Source organism: Diceros bicornis, chromosome 8, assembly GCF_020826845.1.
Source record: "Diceros bicornis minor isolate mBicDic1 chromosome 8, mDicBic1.mat.cur, whole genome shotgun sequence".
Lineage (NCBI taxonomy): Eukaryota > Metazoa > Chordata > Mammalia > Perissodactyla > Rhinocerotidae > Diceros > Diceros bicornis.
The window spans coordinates 208,078-230,424 of NC_080747.1; the positions used below are offsets into that span (position 1 = coordinate 208,078).

The window sequence follows — 22,347 nt, forward strand, 5'->3', positions numbered from 1 at the left end:
CGTGGCATAGCCGTTAAGTCCGTGTGCTCCACTTAGGCAGTCCGGGGTTCGCAGATTCGATCCTAGGCGTGGGCCTATGCACCACTCACCAAGCCATGCTGTGGTGGCGTCCCACGTAGAAAATAGAGGAAGATGGGCACAGATGTTAGCTCAGAGGCTAATCTTCCTCAGCAAAAAGAGGAAGATTGGCAACGAATGTTAGCTCAGGGCTAATCTTCCTCCAAACATAAGAGAAAAGCTTCGTGACATTGAATTTGGCGATGATTTCCTGGATGACACCAAATGCATAGGTAACAAAAGAAAAGATAGACAAATTGGACTTCCTGAAAATTAAAAGATTTTGTCAAAAATGAGAGAAAGTATTTGCAAGTAATGTATCTGATAAGGGATTACCATCCAGAATACATAGAGAATTCCTAAAATTCAACACACAAAAAAACAACCGGATTCAAAAATGGGCAAAAAGGACTTGAGTACACATTTCTCCAAAGAAGATTTGCGAATGGCCAATAAGCACAAGAAAAGATGGTCAGCATCACTAATCATTAAGGAAATGCAAATCCAAACTGCAGTGCAATACCCCTCACTCTCATAGTATGGCTGCTCTAGAATAAATAAATAAATGAGTGCTGGCGGGGGTGTGGAGAAATTGGAACCCTGTGCACTGCTGGTGGGAATGTAAAATGGTGCAGCCACTGTGGAAGACAATATGGAGGTTCCTCAGAAAATTAAATATAGAATTACCATGTGATCCAGCAATTCCACTTCTGAGTATATACCCAAAAGAACTGAAGTCAGGGTCTCAAAGAGTTATTTGTACACCCAGTGGTGACACCCATTTGTGAATCCATGTTCACAGCAGCATTATTTACAATAACTAAAGTGTGGAAGCAACTCAGGTGTCCATCAACAGAAAAAAGGGTAAACAAAATGTGGTCCATCCATACAATGGAATATTATTCAGCCTTAAAAAAGGAAGGAAATTCTGCAATATGCTACAACATAGATGGACCTTGAGGACGTTATACTCAGTGAAATAGGCCAATCACAAAAAGACAAATATTGTAGGATTCCGCTTATATGAGGTCCCTAGAGGAGTCACATCCATAAAGACAGAGTAGTATGGTGGTTGCCAGGGGCGTGGAGGAGGGGACATGGGGAGTTATTGTTTAATGAGGAGAGTTTCAGTTTTATAAGATGAAAAGGTTCTGGAGATGGATGGTGGTGATGGCTGCACAACAATATGGATCTATTTAATACCATTGAACTGTGCACTGAAAAATGGTTAAGGTGGTAAATTTTATGTGCATTTTACCACAATTTAAAAAAAAAAAAAGGAATTAACTACTGATACATACACACACACACACACACACACCAGAGTCAGAGGGAGATTTGAAGCACAGAGTGGAAAGTCACGTGATGACAGAGGCAGAGGTTGGAGGGATGTGGCCACGAGTCAGGAGGCCCCGGGAGCCTCTGGAGGGCATGACGTGCTGGCTTTCAGACAGACTCTGAGAGATTAAATTTCTGTTGGTTTAAGCCCCACGGTTGTGGTGTTTCCACTGCAGCTGCAGGAGACTGACAGAGAGAGAGCCAAAATGATTTGCTCTTGTGTTTAGGTGGGGCTGTTTGGGGAAGAATGGGGTCAGGAGTGACCCCTGGGTTTGGGGCCTGGGCACCTGGGTGGACGGCCTCTTTGGGGCCAGGTTGCTGTGGCCGCTGCCTACACCCAGTGGAGAGGTGACACGTGGGAGGTGAGTGTCGGCTCTGGGGCCGAGGTTGGGGTCCTTGGCATATGGTGCCATTTAGCTCCTGGGGTCACAGTGAGGTTGTCCAGAGGGTTGGAGTGGAGGAGGGAGGCGGCGTGGGGGGAGGTTGGAGGGTTCTGTCCTTGCAAGTGCAGGTCAGTGTGGTCTGTTAGTGAAATGACCAGGCCTCTCAGAGCCAGCCCAGGTGGCCCCATGTTTGCCGCACGGCCCAGCTGTGCACACAGATTCTGGACCCTTCTTCCCTTACCCTGAGGGAGAAGTTTAAATGATCTTCTGGGTCAACATCATTTGTCATCAGGGAAATGTAAATTAAAACAAGGAGATACCACTCATAGCACACACCTATTAGAATGAAAATCCTGAACACTGACACCACCAAATGGTGACGAGGACGTGGGGCAACAGGAGCGCTCACTCGCTGCTGGTGGGAACGCAGAAACACCCTTACCACGAGATCAGCCTCATGCTCCTGGGTGTTCAGCCAAGGGAGTCAAAAAACTTATGTCCACACAAAAACTTGCACTCGGATGTTTGTGGCAGCTTTATTCATAATTCCTAAAACTTGGAAGCAGCCAAGATATCCTTCAGTAGGGGGATGGATAAAGTGTGGTACGTCCAGACAACAGAATCTTATTCAGTGCTGAAAAGAAATGCGCTATCAAGACATGGAGGAACCCTAAATGCATATCACTAAGTGAAAGAAGCCAGTCTGAAACGGCTGCTCCCTGGATGATTCCAACATTCCAGAAAAGGCAAAACTGTGGCAACAGGAACAGATCGGTGGTTGTTGGGTGGGGAGGAGGGTGAAGAGGCCCTGTGTGGTGGACACGCGTCATTAGGTATGTCTGGACCCACAGAAGGTACCACACCAAGAGGGAGCCCTCCTGTGGACTCTGGACTTCGGATGATGCTAGTGTGTCCGTGTAGGCTCACTGACCGTAACAGATGTGCCCTGTGGGGGGCGATGTTGACAGCGAGGGGTCATGTGTGTCTGAGGACGGGGTATGTGAGAACTCTGTACCATCTGTTCAATTTTGCTGTGAACCTAAAACTGCTCTAAAATAGTCTCTTTAAAAAAAAGAAAAGGAAAAAGACCGTGTGAGGAGCACGTTCCCTTTTTCCACTGAGGTGAGAGGAACAGGCTTGGCAAAGAGGTGGACTGAGGTGGGGAGAGTGGGAGGACAGGATACTCTTTCTGGGGGAGCAGCCTGGAGGCCACACCCCTTGGGGGGGGCTGTCATGGTGGGTGTGGACCGAGCCCCCCCACCAGTTGGCGGGTGTGGACCGAACCCCCCTCCCCCAGTTGGCAAGTGTGGATGGAGGCCACCCTAGTGGGTGGGTGTAGACGGAGGGCCCACCCCTTGGGCAGGTGTGGACCGACGCCCCCCAGTGGGCAGGTGTAGACGGAGGGCCCACTCCATGGGCAGATGTGGGCTGAGGCCCCCCCCACAGTGGGCGGGTGTGGATGGAGGCCCCCAGTGGACAAGGCCCCCAGTGCTCTGGGCCCTCTCGGGTGGGTTGGGGAGGGGCCGTCCAAGTGCTCCCTCCCACCTTTGCTGCCCAGAGACTGGGCACAGCCCTGTGGCTGACTGCGACCTTATGACGGGCCTGGCGGAGCTGGTGCAGACCAGAGGCTGGTGTGCCGAGCCCTCGGCCCTGACTGGAGCCTTCTTCTCCTGCCAGCTGGACATTTTGTGCAACGAGGAGATCCTGGGCAAGGACCACACACTCAAATTTGTGGTTGTCACGAGGTGGAGATTCAAGGTGAGGCTTGTTACTTCGTGATGATGTTTTATTTGACTTGCAGAGTCTGCTACAAATGCAGCTACTTTTCTGTGCATACTTTTCTCTAAGAGCCTAGAAGTAATGATTCAGTCACAGCACCGTTGTGAAACACAGTCACTCTGAAACCATCAACCCCAGAGTCAGCGTGGCCTGAGGAAGCGCCCAGCAGCGCCAGACCCGGGCTCACAGCTCACCCCAGCCCTCCTGGTCGAGGTGACCAGCGTCCTGCGAAGAGCTGGGGAGGGAGTGGCCGCTGCCCTTGGAGGGTACCGTTCGAGCCCTTGGGAGCATGAGGAGAGAGCCAGGGCTGACCACGACCAGGGCTGAGGGTCTGAGGGAGCAGGAGGCCCAGAGAGAAGGAGCAGGGTCAGTGGAGGAGCAGGGCTCCCGGGGCCCCGGAGCACGGGGCTTGTTCCTCTCAGCTTCCGTCCCTCTTGACTGCTCGTCACAGCTGAGGCGAGTGTGTCCGTAGCATGTTTCAGACACGCTTCGTGGTCTGGTCTCTTCCTGTGAGTCTGGCTGTGCCCGTCTGTCCTCACGCCCTCCCTGCTAAGAGCAGCTCTGCCGGTTTGTCTTACAGAAGGCGCCGCTTCTGCTGCACTACAGACCCAAGATGGACTTGCTGTGAGAGGCGGGCAGCGCAGCGGGACTCGGCCCTCGTACCCGGGGGCCCCAGGCGAGCACGTGGCCGGGCAGGCCCACGACCGCGCTTGAGAATGTTGCCTCTGGGTGTCGTGTGGACCAGACTTCTGAATAGAGAGTATTTATAACTTTTGTATGAGAGAGAATTCCCACTCAAGCAGACACTACCAGCACCACGTCACAGATGATGAAACGCTTCACAGCCGCACGTCGCTTGGCAGCTCCTGTCGCCCGGGTTTCCCGACCAGAGGAGCAGTGCACACGCTCTGTCCTGACACGTGGGACCTTTGCTCGCTTTCCGGGTCTTGAAAATCTTGGTCGTTTCAGTTTAGTTTATGAATTAGGTTTCACAATAAGCCTCAAAAATACTTGTATGTTCATTGAATCCTTCATAAGTTATTGAAAAATATCTTTTCATGGTGAATGATATTTATGTTGCCTTTAGCTTCCTGAAGACTTCAAAGATACATAAAAATTTAATTTAAAAGCATACCAAAAGAGGCTTCCATTAATATTATGAGTCAACCACGGTATTTAATTTTCAAAACGTAACGAGGCCAGCAGCTCGCCTGACTCGCCTGGTGCGGCGTGGCAGCCTCGGCCTCCACTGCTCTGCAGACACACTGGGGGCCAGGTGGCCCTTCAGCAGGGAGGGCTCCATCCCGCTGCCCCCTGAACATGGACATGGCTGAGACTTGGTGCTCGCCGTCCCCAGCATGCCCAGCAAGGTGACCAGAGGTGGTTTGACCAGCTTACCACTGGTTTACTGAACAATTCTTGTTCTAAAAAATGGCTTATTAAACAGGGCACAAATTGTTCCATGCCCTCATTTAATTTCTTACTTATTCTCTCCCATTTTCGTTCTGCTGAAGAGAGAGATGGTGGCGCTCGTGGAGGGGCCCAGTGCCCTAAGACGGTGCCATCCGTCGGGCGGGGGGCTGCTGCCCTGTGAAGGTGTTTGCTCCCACAGCTGCAGGTGACACCGGCTCCCACCACAGCCACCGCCAGAAGGCAGCCGGCTTCCTGCCCTCCCTCCTCTCTCGTGGAGGCTCATGGAGATTGCTCGCACACTTCGAGGCCATTGTTAATGGGCAGAACACAGGAGCGGGTGGGCAGCGGGGTGGTCGGAGGAGTGGGCTCCCGTGCGGCAGAGGCTGCTTTTCCAGGGACTTGGTGACCTACAGCGCCAGTCACAGCCTCCTCCTCCCAAATGGTAGTATTTTTGTGGAATCAGAGAATAAACTCTTTGCCAGCACATAGATATCTGTTCCTTTAAAATTGTGTAAAGGCAGGAGCAAGGAGACAGGACCCTGCTCTGGAGCAGTCACAGGAGCAGTCGCAGTGCGTCCTGGAGCTTTCTTGTCACCTCCCCTGCGTGTCCACTGATTATGGGTGAGCTTCAGGTCCTCCTCCCTCCTGGCGGGAGTTGTCCACCCACTGCCCTTGTCAGGGGCCGGGTCTCTGATGGTGGCCCTGAGGACTGCATTTTCCACGAAGTATTTCACTTCAGTAACTAGAATTTTTTCCTGAATTTGCTTTGAAAGTTGAAGTTGGGCTCATCGACACTCAGTTTTGTTTCCTGTTTCTTCTGCTTCCTGTTTCATATACATAAATGTCAGAAGCAGCTACTGATGAGACCTAGTGTTAGTGATGAGAACATACAAATTAAGTCAATCCAAGTGATTTTAATGTAAAGCCTTTTAAAAACATAAAAACAAGTTCTTTGTTAGGAATTGGTCAAAATTTACCTCTTTATTTAAGCCCGTTAACTCCCGGTGCCGTTTGAGTTATTCAGTTACCTAAGCTTGCTGTTCATCCAAATCATATTTAGAGTTATTCTGCAAGGTTCAATGAGTAGATGTGTGTGAGTAAATATTACCTGTCTACCTCAAAAGATATCTTACTGCTGAAGCATTCTGTAAAACCATGTTATCACAATGCAGTTTTAAGTGTAAACATTAGAATTTAGGTATTTTCCTGTGTGGTGAAAGTAAGGAAGGATTAAACAGTATGAGCATCCAAATTCAAATAAAATTAATTCACAGTTCAGATTAAACTTAATATTGCTGTAATAATCTCATAATATATATTTGTAACTTTGTAGCTATCTTCAAAATCACTTGAATTTGCTATGGTGCTAAGTTGATATATTTAAATATACAGAGAGGTGGAGATGTGTCGGAGCCAGTGTCAACATCTCCCGCTGGTTACTCACCCCTCCTGTGTGACCTGCTTTTGTAACCGTGTTAACCTGATGAAACCTCAGCAGCAAAAGTACCTATTTTTCTAAGATTTCCTCCTGCAGACCGTCTTCACTACAGGACGATCCCTGGTGACCTGTGGCCTCTTGGGTCTGACCACGGCCTTATCAAGACTCGAGCCTGGTGAACCTTGCCATCACGGGGAAGCTTCTGGGGTCTCCTTCATTTTGTTGTGCTTTCATTTAACATCAAAAGGCTGAATTTTATTTTTTCCAGCGTGAAAGCCAGGATCGGTTAATGATTGGATCCTATTAAGGTTTTTTTTAACAGATGGAGTTACTGTGAAGGAGTTTCACAACTGTGGTGCTGGTGAAGCTAGTGTTCAGTTACGTCCTGCGTCACGGCAGCAGCGGTGGGACCTCACCCAGCACACGGTCTCACTAGACACCATTTTCATGAAAATAGAAAATTCAGATAGAATATATAATATTGAATTTAAGATTTGGGGGGTTAAAAAAAGAAAACTTTATAAAATTATTTATTCTATTTTAAGCCTTCTATCATATTTTCCCATCCAATTGTTTGGTTTCAGTGGTCCAGCTTTATTTACAGGCATATAAAATGAAATTGTGAGATGTTTTGCAAGCTTCTTCTTTTTACTTTGAGTAGCTTTTAATTTGTATGTTTTTATTTTATATGGATGAAGAGCATTGTTTATGCTTTTGTGCAATAGGTTCCAAAATGCGTTTATTAGACAGATGTTTAAATTGTAATGTAGCATCTATTCTGCTAAATTGAAAGGGAATGTAGGTGGAACTTCAAAAGATGTACATTCAGCCATTTGGTTTTTCCTTTCTCATTGTTACTATTATAGGAATGCTGTTATTGGGATTGTGCGTGTGCGTGTGCCTGTGTAAGAATACCTGTCAGCAATATTTAGAAGTACGTGACGGGGCAGGCAGCGTGAAGTGACGTGTGACGCCATCCTAGACCAGCCTCATGGCCGCCCGGGGCTCGTGCCCTGAGACCCGCTTGCTCACAGCCCTGGATGCACCACCCCATATCGACCACAAATGTGATGGTGCTGCTTGCCCAGGGCTCCTGAGCCCTCCAGGGCGTGCGGCTTCTGATGCCTCCTTGTGGCATTCGAAGTCTTTAGAACTTCGTTTGGTTCTTTTCCTCAAAGCGCACAGGATGGATTTTACAATGACTTGAGATGTGTCATTGGATAGGAACGAGCCAGCTGGTTTGGGCCTTGTATGTGAGTATTTGGTGTGCTCTCAAAACATTGAAGATAAATTTAGTGCAGATGGCTAAATCACAAAAAAATCCAGTTTCTCTATTTCCTCAGGAAACCATTTACACTTCACCGCATCACATGTGACCTTCGGTGATAAACCGATGCGTTTCTCTGCCTTGGTATTGAAACAAACTAAGTAAATAAGTTGGGAAAGTAGATTAGAAAACCATCATTCAAACTACACCGTAGTCTCAACAAAGATCCCTGCCAGACAAGTGGGTGTGGCACGGCCAGCCTGGGCAGGGCGTCGTGTGTAACTCACCATGTCCACGAGTGCATCTGAAGGATGGACTGGAGTGTGAGTGCCCCCAACGTGTGTAGCATTAGTGTAAATGTCTGTCCAACAACTTGATTGGGTATAAGAAAACCATTTCTTCCCAATAATGTGGGCTTAGAGGCGAGGTCGCCGCTGAGCCTGCTCGCCACATGTGGCAACGTGGAAGCTGTCGTGATTTATGGAGATGACAATGCAGATACATATTTTTGACTGTTTAATTTGAAAGTTTACATTTTTTATGCTTTGTGTTGGTGTGTAATTTTTGTACTATTGGTGGCTAGTTTTTGTCTAAAATCTTTTTTGGAATATTGCTTAAAAGTTTTGATTTTATGATAGTGAAGCTTGTATTCAGTGTTTTGCCAATTAATATTATATGCTTGTAATAAAAGCAAAAGAAAAACTTATCTAAAATTCTTTCAGCCTGGAAATTTATCATCTGAAATATTTGTAAGAGCATTTGTACAGTAGATAATCTGAGGGTTAGATGGGGTAGCGGGAACACCACAGATGTGGGTGCACACGTGCGTGCACACACACTAGTGTAACATGGGGTAGCCGGAACACCACAGGTGTGGGTGCAGACTGCGATCACACACGCATACACTAGTGTAAGATGGTAGCAGGAACACCACAGGAGTTGGTGCAGACTGCGAGCACATGTGCACACACACTAGTGTAAGACGGGGTAGCGGGAACACCACAGGAGTTGGTGCAGACTGCGAGCACGTGCACACACACTAGTGTAAGACGGGGGTAGCGGGAACACCACAGGAGTTGGTGCAGACTGCGAGCACATGTGCACACACATTAGTGTAAGATGGGGTAGCGGGAACACCACAGGTGGTGCAGACTGCGAGCGCATATGCACGTGCACACACTAGTGTAAGACGGGGTAGCAGGAACACCACAGGTGTGGGTGCAGACTGCACGCACACACGTGCACCGCATACACTCCGTGCCTGCCACACCCCAGTCCTGAACCCTCACAGGTTAACCACCTTAATCGCTTTGCTCCACGTGGCGTTTGTGATTGTCACCGTGGATGCAGAGCTTCATTTAAATCGGTCCAGCATTTGGTACCAGAGGTTTGACAGGAACTCTATGTCCACACTGAGCATCCGTTTGTGTGAAGAGAGAACTTGGGTTTAGAGCTTCATGTGCCAGTGAAAGTCATGTTACAGAGAACCTGCTAGTTCGCGGGTGGGCTGACAGACTGTTTTCCTTCCTTCTGTCAGACAGTCGGAGTTCTCTGGAGGAACAGAACCGACAGGAGGTGTGTACGCGTACATAACTCTCCGCAGAGACAGATATAGAAGGAGACATCACGAGGGGTCTGCTCACAGGATTGTGGAGGCTGAGAAGGCCCCCATCTGCCATCTGCCAGCTGGAGACCCAGGAGGGCCAGGGCGAGTGCCATCCAAGGGCAGAGAAGACGGTGTCCCAGTCAGGCAGTCAGACAGGAGGACGCCCTCCTGCCCCACCTTTCTGTTCTACTCAGGCCTCCAGGGGTTGCGTGATGCTCGTCCACACTCGGGAGGCTCCGGCCACCCATTCTCACGCTGGTCTTGTCTGGAAACACCCAAATCCTTTAAATCTGGGCATCTGGGACCCAGTCAAGTTGACACACGAAATCGACCATTCACAGACGGGAGGAAGAAAAGATGCCCCAAACTTTAATTTTTAAAGTTTAAGTAATTTACAGCAATCTTGAAAATCTGAGAAAACTAGAGTTTCGAAAAGGGAGAATACGATGACCAAAATTATATCCTGTCTCAGGTTTCAGTAACTTTACAGATAAGTGTAGTTTTAAGAACCTGACTTTACCTGTTTTACTTACTTTCAGTAAGTCGTTTACTCCATCCAACGAATGTCAAGATATTGGCTGAAACCACACGTCAATGTTCGTGTTTGTTTAGATACTGGAGTAAACCACATGGAGTCTTCACCATCAGGGCCTGTTCGCTGGCCATGCACGTGTCTGCCGTCAGGGGAGGCCAGTGGGCGCCAGGGTCTGAGGCGGGTCTCCAGGTGGACCCCCCCGGCTCCAGCCGCCAACCACGGGCTGCAGATGCTGCAAAGCTAAGCCCAGGTCAACACCCCACAAAAGGCGACTGTGGGAAAGAAGAACGGGTGAGCAGCCGGGTCTGTGCCCCACCGAGTGCCGCGCAGCCTCCATCAGCCTCAAAGGGCCGCGTGTGACCGTCTGCAGCTCCCCCTTTAGCTCTCGCGGGTGTCTTGTTTCTCCAGTGCCATTCCGTGTGCATGAAAATGCGCAACTCCCATTTTAACCGTTAAGTGCTATTACAGACGCGATTGTGTGTCCCTTAAAATACAACAGGTGCGTGCAAAAGAAATGGTGTTAGCTGTGCCTCGGCCTGCGTGGAAAGGCCTTAATCTCAGGAGCACACGCACACTGCAGCCAGAGGCCTCTGCAACGCCAGCCGCTTGGCCCAGGATAAACATCTCCCTTTGATTTTTGGTTCTTAAGGATAAAATCTCCAGTGGGTGCAACAAACCTCTCATAAGGGGCCGCTGAGGCCAGACCCGCAGTGGGGTGGGGGCTGACTGCTTAGCGATGGCCCCCTTCACAGGAATGGTAAAATTATGTCCCCCTCTCCTAGTTGTACTGAAATACTACTGTACTTTTATAAAAACGATCTCCTGCAGGATGCACAAGTCACTCCCTCCCTCAGAGACATTTGTTCTAGTTTGACCTTCTGCTCCAGTTTACATGGCAGCAAGACCCCTTCCAGCTCCCGAGGAGACAGACGTGTGTGTCCAAACCACGCACAGGCTAATGTGTTCTCTCTACAATAGCACTCTTGTCACAGCTCTGGGTTTTATTTGGACATAAAAGAATAAATTATTTGACTATTACATTTATTCGTATGGTTTTTAAAATGTATTGGGGTTCTATGAAAACAAAGTTGCTTCTTTAAGAACATTTTTAGTCAAAAACCTTTTGAAAGATAAAAGAGTCTGGGCTTTATAACAAATGGACCAAGTATGAAAAATGCTCAGACTAAGAATATACTCTTGTTGGTGGGAAATAGCTTCCTTCACTAAGACCTTGGGAACCACAAAACGGGCATAAATTCTAATGGAGAGTCCTGGGAGGTGCTTCTGGTACCTGTAGTGTTTGCCATTCCACTGTCTGTAGGACCCCAGGGCTCCGGAGAGATGAGGGGTGGTCCTAGGACCCCAGGGCTCTGGAGGGTAGGGAGGCAGCAATTTCTCGCAAAACTAAACATAATCTTACCATACGATCCAGCAGTCACACTCCTTGGTACTTACCCAAATGAGTTGAAAACTTACATCCCCACAAACTTTTCACAAATGTTCATAACAGCTTTATTCATAGTTAGCAGAACTTGCCTCTTTGGAAGGGGAGGAAAGAGAACGTTCAGGAAGAACCCCAGGACTGCCCATTCTCCTGTGTGGCTTTGGGGCTCTGCGGGCAGGTGAGCTGGTAAGGGGCACTCCCCTCTCTTCCCGTCTTGCATTAGCTGTTGGTTGTAATGTTCATTGAATTGGATTATGCCTTTTCCAGTTAAATGTTTTATTAAGTAAACTTTTAATTTTGGAACAGTTTTAGATTTACAGAAAACTTGTGAAGACAGTGCAGCATGTTCCCATATACCCTGTCCCCAGTTCCCTGTATTAGCATCTTCCATTAGTGTGGTGCACCTGTCACAGTGCATGGACCAACTCCAGTGCGTTTTTATTAACTAAAGTCCATTCTTTCTTCTGATTTCCTCAGTTTTCACTTGATGTCCTTTTTCTGTTTCTGGACATCACATTATATCAGTCGTCATGTCTCCATGGGCTCCTCTCGGCTGTGACAGTTTCTCAGACAGCCCTTGTTTTTGATGACCTTGACAGTTTCAAGGACCCCTGGCAGTTATTTTGTAGAACACCCCTCAGCTGGGGTCGGTCTGATGTTTTTCTCATGGTTCCACTGGGGATATGGGTCTGGGGAGGAGGACCACAGAGGTGAAGTGTCCTCCTCATGCCATCCCCTCAGGGGCACGCATCATCACGTGACCTTTCACTGTGGATGCCGACCAGGGCCTTCCTGGGGTGGTGAGTCAGATCTCTGCACTGCACACCTGTCTTTTCAGCCCTCCCCGGACCTGCTCTGTGGAAGGAGGTCGCCACATGCAGCCACACCTGGAGTGGAGAGTTTGCTCCCCTTTGAGGACGGCGTCTACATAAGTTAGCTGGAACCTTCTGCACAGGAGACCTGTCTCTCTCTTGTGTTTATTTGTTTATTCAGTCATCGATATCAGTGTGGACTCATGGACATTTATTTGATACTTGGGTTATAATCCAACACTGTTTTGTCGTTCAAACTGCTCCAGCTTCTGCCACTGGTAGCTGGGCCAGGGGCTGTGGTGCCCTTTGACATGCCCCATAATTGTGGGTTTGTGTTTGCTTGTTATTTGGCGTCTCCTTGCTTCCAGGGTCATCTTGTATATTTCCTGCCCCAGCTGTCGATGAATTTCTCCTGGTTGGTGACTTTTGATCATTTAACTTTATTTCTGTTCAGTGTATGACGAATTAACTGCAGGAGAGAGAAGCCATGCAGAGTGTCAATCGTCAGTCTTAGCCTGGAAGTTCCAGCAGGCCCCACCTGTTCCCAGGCCTGGGTGTGAGGGAGGGCCAGGAGGTGTGAGGGGGTGTGCCCCTCCTGCTCTGGGCCCACGGCCTGGGCCCAGTGGACGCATGTGAACAGAGGATGAGTTCTGGCTGGTGGGCCCTGGAATCCAGGACTCCTTTGAGAGAATCAGGGTTTTTGGACACATGGGCACAGAGCACAGGGCCCTGCTTGTGGGCAAGCTCCCTCTGCGGCTGCCAGCAGAACCTGCACCAAAGGTTTGTTCTTAAAGCAGATTAAATGTCAGTGCTTGGGCTGGCCTGGAAGATTGGGTAATAACACAGTGACACTTGCCTTTCCAAGGAATGGTCTTTACACAGGGCACTGCAGAGAGAGCTGGGGGTAGCAGAAGCAGGAGCCGTGCCCCGGGACCTCCTCCGTCACCAGTCCCTGGGTCTCCTGCTCCAGGAGGGCGGCAGCCTGAGCTTCTGCCAGGCCCTCGCCCTGTCCCATCCCAGCCTCCAGGCATTCCCCTAGCCAGGCCGGGGCCCCTCCCTCCCTCCAGCAAAGGCCTTCCTTGCCTCTGCGCAGCGTAAATCCCAGTGGACTCACTCAAGGGTGCAAGAAACAGTGTTCTATTTTGTAGAAATCAACTAAACTTCAACTCCCATGCCCTGTCCTCTGGGGCTGAGAGAAATCACCTTGGGCACCATTGGGGCGAGCCCTGAGGGGCTCCTGAGGGCCAGCAGGAGGGAGGCCACCAGGCCCCACCCTCCAGACGGGCGGTGTGAACAGCGCAGAACTCTGGGTGCCGCTGAGCCCACCCGCCGGGCTGTGGGTCTTCCCTGAGCCTCAGGCGGCAGAGTGAAGCCACTAGACCCGGCTCCATCCCCAGCCCTCCTCAGCTCCTGAGGTCCCGAGGGACCCCTGCATGGGGCCTGCCCCCACTCTGTTCTCAGACCGGCATGCACCTCCGTTCGGCCAGCTCCGGCCCACTCGGGCCTCATACCCCACCGGCCTCATCCTGAGGGGGGCCAGTTGGGGGCAGGGCAGCAGGAGGGACAACTCCAACCGGGACTGGCTTCGTGGGGGGACACAGGGAGGACAGTCAGGGAGGACCCTGGAGGGAGGACCCTCGGGGGAGGACACTCAGGGGAGGACCCTCGAGGGAGGACACTCAGGGGAGGACCCTCGAGGGAGGATACTCAGGGGAGGACCCTCGAGGGAGGACGACCAGGGGAGGACACTCGGAGGCTCCCTTCCACGCCATGTTCCACCCTCCATACATTGGTGTCTCCATGGTTCTGATTGGCCAGGCTTCCACCGTGTGACTCTCTGAGAGCTAATGGTGGAGGTCTGATCTGGCATGCGCTGATTGGCTCAGGCAGGCTGGGCGGGGAGGGGGCGGAGCCGGGAGGGACGTGGGGTGGGCACCCAGGGTCTGCGCGGGCAGCCTGGAGGTCGCGGGACCCGCGCCCTGGACCCTACAGGCCGGGCTTCGGCTACCGGATGCGTGGCCTCAGCGCCCAGCTTGAGTGGCACTGGGCCGAGCCCTGCCCTGAAGCCCTTCCATCCTCGCGTGCGTGGCCGACTCTGGCCTGGCATTGCTACAGCCCGAGCCCCCAAACCCGTCCCCATTCCTGACCCCAATCCTGCCCCCAGCCCGGACCCCCAGCACACACGCCCAGCTCGACCCCCGGCTCGACTCTCAATCCCCCCCAGCTGGATACCCGCCAATGCCACCCCGTCCTGCCCCAGCCCAAGCCCCAAACCCGCCTCTGGTCCCGCCGCCTCACCTCGCCCCCCCAGCCCAGTCCGGCCTGAGCCAGGCTCCGTGGAAACTACCTCTCACCCGTGACGGGACCCCTCCTTTCAGACCATACCGGAAGCGGCTGAGACTGGAGTGGAGCCATTTCCAAATTGTGTGGACACCAAGGGATTAAAGGGAAGCAGTTCCCGAGAGTGCAGAGTAACCGCTTGAGCTAATGCTGACCCGGCGGCGTAGTGGTTAGGTTCACCTCTCCGGCCTGGGGTTAGTGGGCCCAGATCCCGGGTGCAGACCTGCACACCACTCACCAAGGCATGCTATAGCCATGTCCCATGTACAAAATAGAGGAAGATTGGCCCAGATGTTAGCTCAGCGACAATCTTCCTCACTAATAAAACAAAAAAAAGCAAACCATGTGGACAAGCGGCCCAGATCCAGGGTTTTCTGGCCCCGCTGGCTCCGACTGTGGACAGCAGGATTTGTGTAGCTGTGGATTAGCAGAACTGGACAAAATGGTCCTTAATTGCCAGACCTTTAAAAGTTTGTCCTAACAGCCTTGATGGTTAAGTGGGTTGTGGCTCAGGCAGCTGAGGGAGGGCAGGTCGCCTAAGAGGAGGGGAGACAGGAAACGGAAGCAGAGCCCGGCCTGGGGCTGGCTGTGTGCAGGACCAGGGCACAGAGGTTCTCGGAGCTGGGAGAGTGGAGGACCTGGCTGCTTGCCAGTGGAGGACATCCCTGGAGGGTACCAAGAATCAAAGTGTGCTCTGCTTTGTCCAAAGAGTTAAACGCCCAGAAAGAAAGAGACTCTGCTAAGAGAGAAGTGTCACATGTCACATGACAGGTGCACGGTCAGGTGCAGTCGGGGTCACCGCCCTGAAAGGCCGAGTCAGCTGGAGTCGGGGTCACCGCCCTGAAAGGCCAGGTTGGCTGCAGTGGGGGTCACTGCCCTGAAAGGCCGTGTCAGCGGGAGTCAGGGTCACCGCCCTGAAAGGCCGGGTCAGCTGGAGTGGAGGTCACTGCCCTGAAAAGGCCAGGTCAGCTGGAATCAGGGTCACTGTGCTGAAAGGCCCAGGGTGGCTCCTGCCTTAGGTTGCTGGCAGGGCTGTTCCTCTGCCTGGAATGCTTTTCCACCAGAGGCCCACAGGGATCCCTCTGCCCTTCCTGGGGGTATCTCTGCACATGTCACCCCTCAGAGGTGAGAGAACAGCCATCACCATGCTGTATATCCTTCATGATTCGCTCCACAGGAGAAATCACCCCTTGACTCGTGTTTATCATCTGTCTCCTGCCACTGGAAAGAAGGGTTCCAGGAGGAAGGGGCCTCAGTCATGCCCGGTGCCTGGAACTGAGCTCAGCGCATCGCAGGGGCTCCGGACAAGCGATCGAGTGCCTTTCCCTGGAGCCCTCGGACCCCGTCCCCTGAGAGGTCTGACCTACCCGTCGCTGAAGAAGGGCTGGGGGAAGGCGCACCGGGTCACCTGGCATGTCCAGGTCGCTGTTCAGGACCGAGTCAGGTCCAGGCCAGGCTGTGTCTGTCGGGGGAGGGGAGGCTGAGTGGTGGGTGCAGTTTCCGGTGACTCCTAGCAGCACCTTGCGGGGCGGCGTGCAGACCCCAAGCCACAGAGTGGGCGGCAAACACTTCTTCCGAGTTTGGGATCCAGGGAAGGAAGGTTGTCGGACAGCCGCTCCCTCCTCAGGAGATGGAAGGCGCACTGGCTGCTCAGCACTACTTGGGGCTGGGGGCCAAACTCCCCCCAGTGGCAGGAGGAGGGGGGATAGCAGACAACCCCCCCACATGCTCGGAGAAGAGCACATTCCCTCCCAGATCCCTCCCCGACCCCACCCAGCATCCCCAGCATGGAGGCAGAGGCAAAGGGGCCTAGCTCCCTAGCAGCCTTCAGTGCACAGCTCGGTGGGGAGGGGCGGGGGCGGGGCGGGGCGAGTGTGGCCTTTCTGCTCGCTGACACTGGGCACATGTTACTGGAAGCCCCATGTGCATTCCCAGCCAGCAGCATGAGGAAAACCACAGGTGACCCGGGCTTGCTGCCTCCCTGGAGAGAGGCCCCCAGAAGTGGAGGGTCAAACAAGGCCTTTCTGGGAACACGAGTAGCCACAGCACCTTGGGGTGGGCTTTGGGCACAGGAAGGACATGGGCAGGGGCCCAGAGGAGACAGCAGGGCTGTTCGCTGGGCTGGGCTGGGGTGCCCAGGCCCAGGCCAGAGAGCCAGCATATCCCACCCCATCAGGTCTCAGCCCAGATGGGTAGGCGTCCCCTGTGGAGTGTGGGGCCCAGAGCTGCAGTGGGGCACAGAGGCAGAGGGTCAGACCCTCGGGGCTGTGCAGGAATTTGCCAGGTGGGCCCGAGATGTGGCCAGCACAGTGGGACCTGTGCCCCCAGGGCCTGGCATAGCCGTGGGGAAGGAAAGGCCTGTGACAGGGTCTGCAGGGTGAGAGTCATGGAAGGGGTTGGGGCCCTGAAGGGGCTGATCTGTGTTGTAGATGGAGATGACTCTGGGGCTGCCTTAAGGAACGGATCAGAGCAGAGAATCTGGGTCAGGGCAGTGGGGAGACGCTGCAGTCGCCCCAGGGAGAGGGGAGGTGTTTTCTACCTGGCAGGGCGTGGGGTGAGCGAGGGTTGTCCAGCAGATCCCAGAGAGTGCAGATCCCTGTGGGGTCCAGCCCCCCTCCAGGACCCCGGGCTGTGCCCTCCCCTCCGCCACTCTGGCCTCCCAGGCGGAATCAGGACTCAGAGACAGAGGCTGATCGGTGTGAAATCACTGGTGTTTATTGGCTGTGATTCCATCCGGAGGGAACAAACGCTGCGGCCTCCAACATGCAGGAGGGGGCGCAGCGTGGGGACAGACGGACAGACAACACCCACGTCTACTAAGCTCAGCTGCTCGGCGCCCCCTGCCTGGGAACTATGCGGGGTTTCTACAAGACAATACCCTGCCTGCTCAGAGCTGGCTTTTTAAAGTGTGGAAACAGGCAGACGTGGAACCGGGAGGGTCGGGGCGCAGGACACCGGCGCGGCGCGGGCGGGACATGCTCTCCGTCTCCGGAGGGAGGGGCGCGGTGAGTATTGCGGTCTAATCATATGGCTTCTCTAAAGAGCAAGGAGGGCCACGCCCCTGGCCCGCCACACGTGGACACAATGAATTTTTGATGTGGACAGAAAGGGCCCTGGGGAGTGAGGCGACGGGCTGTCCGTCAAGATAAAACTCTTCCGATGCAGAAGACCTCATTTACCTGAGATTCAACATATTGTGATGCAGATTAAACAAGGATGGAGAAAACGGAAGGGCTCAAAGGCCCGGCTGTGTCGGCCCACGGTGGTTGGTCAAACGCCGCCTCCGCTGTGCCAAGGACACCCCAAAGACCCCAGCTCGAGGGGCCGCACTCTGCCGAGGAGCGGACGGCGGAGGAGGGCAGGGACCGGCCTCCTGTCTCCACGCACCTCTCCGGAGGCACAGCACGCGCCCCCAAGAGCTCCAGGTATCCTCCGCAGCTCTCGTGGAAGGTGTGGGTGTTCAGAGGCAGAGGGCTGGCCATCCCCCCAGAGCAGCCTCGGAGGGAGGAGAAGACAGGAGGTGCCACCCAGGGAGGGGAGTGGGCCGGGCTCTGCCAGGCCCAGACAGAGAGGGGAGCGAGAGTTAGACGGGTGTGTGAGGGGTTCTGTGTGCGCCACACAGGGGCGGGGTGGGGGCTCTGAGAATTTCCTCCCTAAGCCTATTGCTTTGTTTCCCTTGGTTTGTACGAGAACAGGGCCACGGCATTCTTAAGAAGCAAAGCCTTCCAGAGGAGTGGGAGAGGAAAGGACAGAGTCAGACGGACAAAGAACGTGAGGGGCGCAGATGGAGAGAAGTGGGCAACTAGCCGACAGGATGATGCCGAGATCCAGCAACCCAGGTGTGAGTGCAGGAGGAAGGGGTTGGGGTCCAGGCTGATCCTAAGTGGGAGGGGCTTCCCACCCCTGCCCCAGGAGGGCCCTGGGCACCAGCTGCCCCTCCCAGCCCCCATCACTGCCTGCACGACCGCCTCCCCCCCGTATGGCTCTGCTCCTGAGTTTGGGCCTGGACAAGCGCCCACCAACGCAGGGACGACGCACCGAGGGGTGGTCGAGGGCCTGGCCCTTTCCGTGGCCCTGGCCACGGGCGCTGCTGAGTGAGCGGCGAAGGGCGGGAGGAAGGGGCGACCCAGGATCTGGGGGCGGGTCCAACCCACCCGCGGCCAGAGGAGCACGTGGACTTGTTCCCGGGGCCTCCAGCACGGACCGCAGGGGCCCCTGGGGAGGGGGAGGGCGCCCCTCCCCCGGTGGCGGTGGCGATGGCAGTGCAGGGAGGGGGGAGGGGGGCGGAGGCTCCCAAGGCGTGAGGGGGCATGGGGCTGATAGACAGGGCTATGGCTTATATTGGCGTTGTGGGGCTGCACTCTGCTCCCGACATCCCTTCGGGGGCCTCCGCGGGCCTCCGCGGAGGGCATGTCCGGGGGTGGGCGAAGGGGACGGTCGGGGGTGGGGGCTCCGGGCTTGGCGGGCTGCCGTCCAGCGCCGGGCATTACTTCTTGAACATGTCCTGCAGCGGCCCGGGCAGGTACTTGATGACCGTGTCCAGGATGCTCTCGTCCTCCTCCTCCGGCTCGTCCCCGCAGCCCGGCGGGATGGCCTTCTTGGGCCGCGTCAGGCTGCCCTCCGAGTTGGCCTCCATGGCGGCCTGGGCCTCAGCCTCGCGCTCCTCCTTCTTCTTGATGCCGTACTGTGGGGGAGGGGACAGCGCGGGGTCAGGCGGGCGGGGGACCGCGCACACCCCGAGCGTCCCGACCTGTCTCCCTGCACCGGGGGGGGATCGGCCAAGGGCCCGAGAGGCAGCGCCTGTAGCTGAGAGGCGTGTGCGGGAGCCCCTGGCGCCACCGACGGCCACCAGGACCATCCCCACCCAGGAGGGGGCCTGGAGGAGACCCCCACGGAGAGTGCGGCAGCCTGAACGGCGGGGCCGCGCTGAAGGGGGAACTACGGGGGGTCAGGGGGAAGGCCGCGTCTCCCTTTGAGGGGGCACCAACGCCACGACCCCCCGAAACCCCGCCCCTGCGGTCCCACTTGGTGGGGGGTGCTCGGTGCTGTCCACAGCCTGGCCTGGGCAGTGGCCGGGAGCGGCGGGCAGGACGTCAGGGGAGAGAACACGTCGCTCCGTGCTGGCCCACCGCACACAGTCCAGAAGCCTGGTCTGGGGACATGCAGTCACTCTGTACACTTGGTGGGCAGCAGCAGAGGGGCGTGCCCAGTAGTTACTTGTAGCTGGATGTCCTGGAACCTCCACCTCCATGTGCCCTCAGCCAACATGCCTGGGTTTCCTGTGTGTGTCTCTGCCCCGTGTCCCCCCAAAGTTCATGTCACCTGGAACCGCACGATGTGACCTTATTTGGAAATAGCGTCTTTGCAGATGTAATTAAAGTAAGGATAGAGATGAGGTCATTCTGGGCCCTAAATCCAACAAGAGTTTCCTTGTACAGGAAAAGGACACACAGGGAGAAGCCATATGGAAATGGAGAAAGATTGGAGCCACTGCCACAAGCCGAAAACACCGAACACTGGAGGAAGCACCAGAAACTAGAGGAGACAGAAAGGATTCTCCCCTACAGGTTTCAGAGGGAGCGCAACCCTGCCCACATCTTGATTTTGGACTTCTGGCCTCCAAAACTGAGAGTATAAATTTCCAGGAGACTAATACACGCCCCCACCAGGCCCATTAGCATCCTCACCAGCCCTCTGGAGACAAGCATTGATGCCACAAGACCACACCAGACCTCCTGCCTTAGGGCTGGTGAGAACCAGGTGGGGCCAAGCCAGCCTTGTGGGTGGGGGGCTGGTTGTCCACTGGGTGGGTGGATCTCAGGACCCACCGAGGCTGGGGGAAGGGGCACCCCTTGGCCAGGTCTGAGGTCCTTGGCCACAAGTTAGGGAGTGCATGAGAGCAGAAGCATTAATGAGGGTAAAGAGGGCGTGCTGGGGGAACGTGAGTGTCAGAATCCTGCCGGGAGCACACAAGTGCAGGACTGCTGGCCTTGGGGAGAGGTGCTTCTGCCCAGATGGTGGAGCCCCCAGTGCCTGCTCATCTCTCCTCACCAGCTCCTCCTGCAAGAAGTGGTGGGCTCTACTTCTGGTGCGGGGGGGTGGCACCCTGGCGCTCCAAGAAGGCCCTTCTCTCTCCTTCCAGACTGGGGGGGCCTGGCCGGGTCCCACCCCCAGCCTGCTGAGGGAAACCTCTGCACTGTCTCCTCCTCCGAGGCTGCAGGTGGCTTCAGGCATTGGGGAGGCAAAGTCCACCTTCAGCAGAGGTCCAAGAGGAGTCAGCCATACTCTCGGCCCACCTGTGACCAGAGCACAACCTGGCCCTCCCGGGCCGCAGCCGGCCACTGAGGAGAGGGGGATGAGAGATGAGGGATGATGTCTAGGCTTCTTCAGCAGGGGCCCTGAGTGGTCCTTAGCCCTCTCTGCACCCTGAACAAAAGCCGGGAGCACTGGAAGGGTCTCAGTGAGGGGCAGTGAGGGCATCCCGAGAACGTCCTCAGCAGCGGGCACATTGTCCAGAGTGTCCTCCCTACTGAGCACTGACGTCAGGTCAGCAGAGGGCACAAGTGTGACAAGCTGGCCAGACACCAGGCACTTCCACGGGACGTGCGAGGAGCACGGGCCCACTTCCTGGGTCACCCCTTGGGGACAACCTCACCACAGAGGGCAGAGTCCCCGGTCTCAGAAGGGGAGGGAGGGTAGAACATGTGGCTCAGTGCTGTGGGGTGGGTCGTGAGCCGGAGAGAGGGACACCACCAGAAACTAGGTGAGACCAGAGAGCTTCCCTCCAGCCAGGGGCACGGAGCCCAGCAGGCTCCTACAGCCACAGGACCTCTGTGCACACAGCAGGAACACGTGTGTGCTGGGGGGAAGGGCTGTGCCGCCAGAGCCTGCGCTCACGCTCCTGGCCAAAGTGTGCTTCTCAGAGAAACACTCGGTGCTGGCAGAGACACAAGAGTGGCAGTGGGAACAGCGGGTAATGGCGAGAACACGTGGTGCACGTTGAGCAGAGGACCCTCCCTGACCAGGGAAGCCACACATGGGGTTGGGAGGAGCCCTGTCTGCAAACAGTGTCAGGGTCCCCCCCTTTGGGGTCCAGGAAGGAGACCCCAGACCCCAGTCCAGTCGCTCCACTGAGGCTCAAAGTCATTCTGAGGCTAAGGCCACTCCGGGCTTGACCTGAGGGTCACGGTTACTCTGCTGGCACGGGGCTCCTGAGCTGGGGTCTACCCCGGAGCCTGGCTCCCATGTGGTCTGGCTGAAAGCCGGTTTGAGGCTTCCGAGTACCGGAGACAAACGCCCAGCCACAGCCGGGGCAGGCGTCCATCGGCGGCTGGTCACCAGCAACACTAACCACTGAGGCGCCCAGCCATCCCTGTTGACTACTGAGACGGCAGGACCCCATCCCATACCCTGTGGCCGGGAGGGAGCCCAGGGCCGCCAGCGCGGTGCTAATTAACGGTGAAAATCTGTAACATGGTGAAACAACTAATAATCAGCAATCACAGTCACACCTGTTATCAGCGCAAACCTCAGGCTGAGCATCGAGTGATCTCGGGGGTACGTGGGGGCCAGCTGGACTGCGATCCGCCGGCCCGGCACCGGGAGGGGGTGGTTCTGGCTGGAAGCTGCGGAACGTGAGCGGCTGGAAGCACGAACTTGGCGGTGCGCATGCAAATCAGGACGTGCGTATGCAAACCAGGCGGCGCGTATGCAAATGACGCGCAGGTGGGCTGATCTCCCCCGCAGACGGCATCGTGACCGAGTTGGGAGGGGGAGGCGCTGCTCACAGCCTCTGCGGTGAGAAGTCCAGCATGTCCGCTCCGCTCCCCTCGACCGGGTCCGGCCCCTTGGCGCCCGATCTGATGGGGCTCTGGACCAGGCAGCTCGGCACCCGTCTCTGACCAGCCCCCACGAGGCCTGGGGGTACATGGTACA

General features: G+C 54.9%; 2 protein-coding genes across 4 annotated transcripts in view; one reads left to right on the forward strand and one right to left on the reverse strand.

Moving 5' to 3' along the window:
- The window catches only part of PCGF3 (polycomb group ring finger 3), a 67,500-nt gene extending 59,119 nt beyond the window's left edge, over positions 1-8,381 (forward strand). For 2 of the 3 annotated variants that reach the window (XM_058546485.1, XM_058546486.1), the window contains exons 10-11: positions 3,456-3,536; positions 4,138-8,381. In XM_058546485.1, coding sequence (XP_058402468.1) covers positions 3,456-3,536; positions 4,138-4,185 — 129 coding nt within the window. In that variant the 3' untranslated portion in view covers positions 4,186-8,381. The remainder of the gene's footprint in view (positions 1-3,455; positions 3,537-4,137) is intronic. The other variant, XM_058546484.1, reaches the window with a different exon arrangement.
- An 8,724-nt stretch (positions 8,382-17,105) lies between these two features.
- Positions 17,106-22,347, reverse strand: part of CPLX1 (complexin 1) — a 39,486-nt gene continuing 34,244 nt past the window's right edge. Inside the window, exon 4 of the mRNA XM_058546488.1 lies at positions 17,106-19,096. Coding sequence (XP_058402471.1) covers positions 18,899-19,096 — 198 coding nt within the window. The 3' untranslated portion in view covers positions 17,106-18,898. The remainder of the gene's footprint in view (positions 19,097-22,347) is intronic.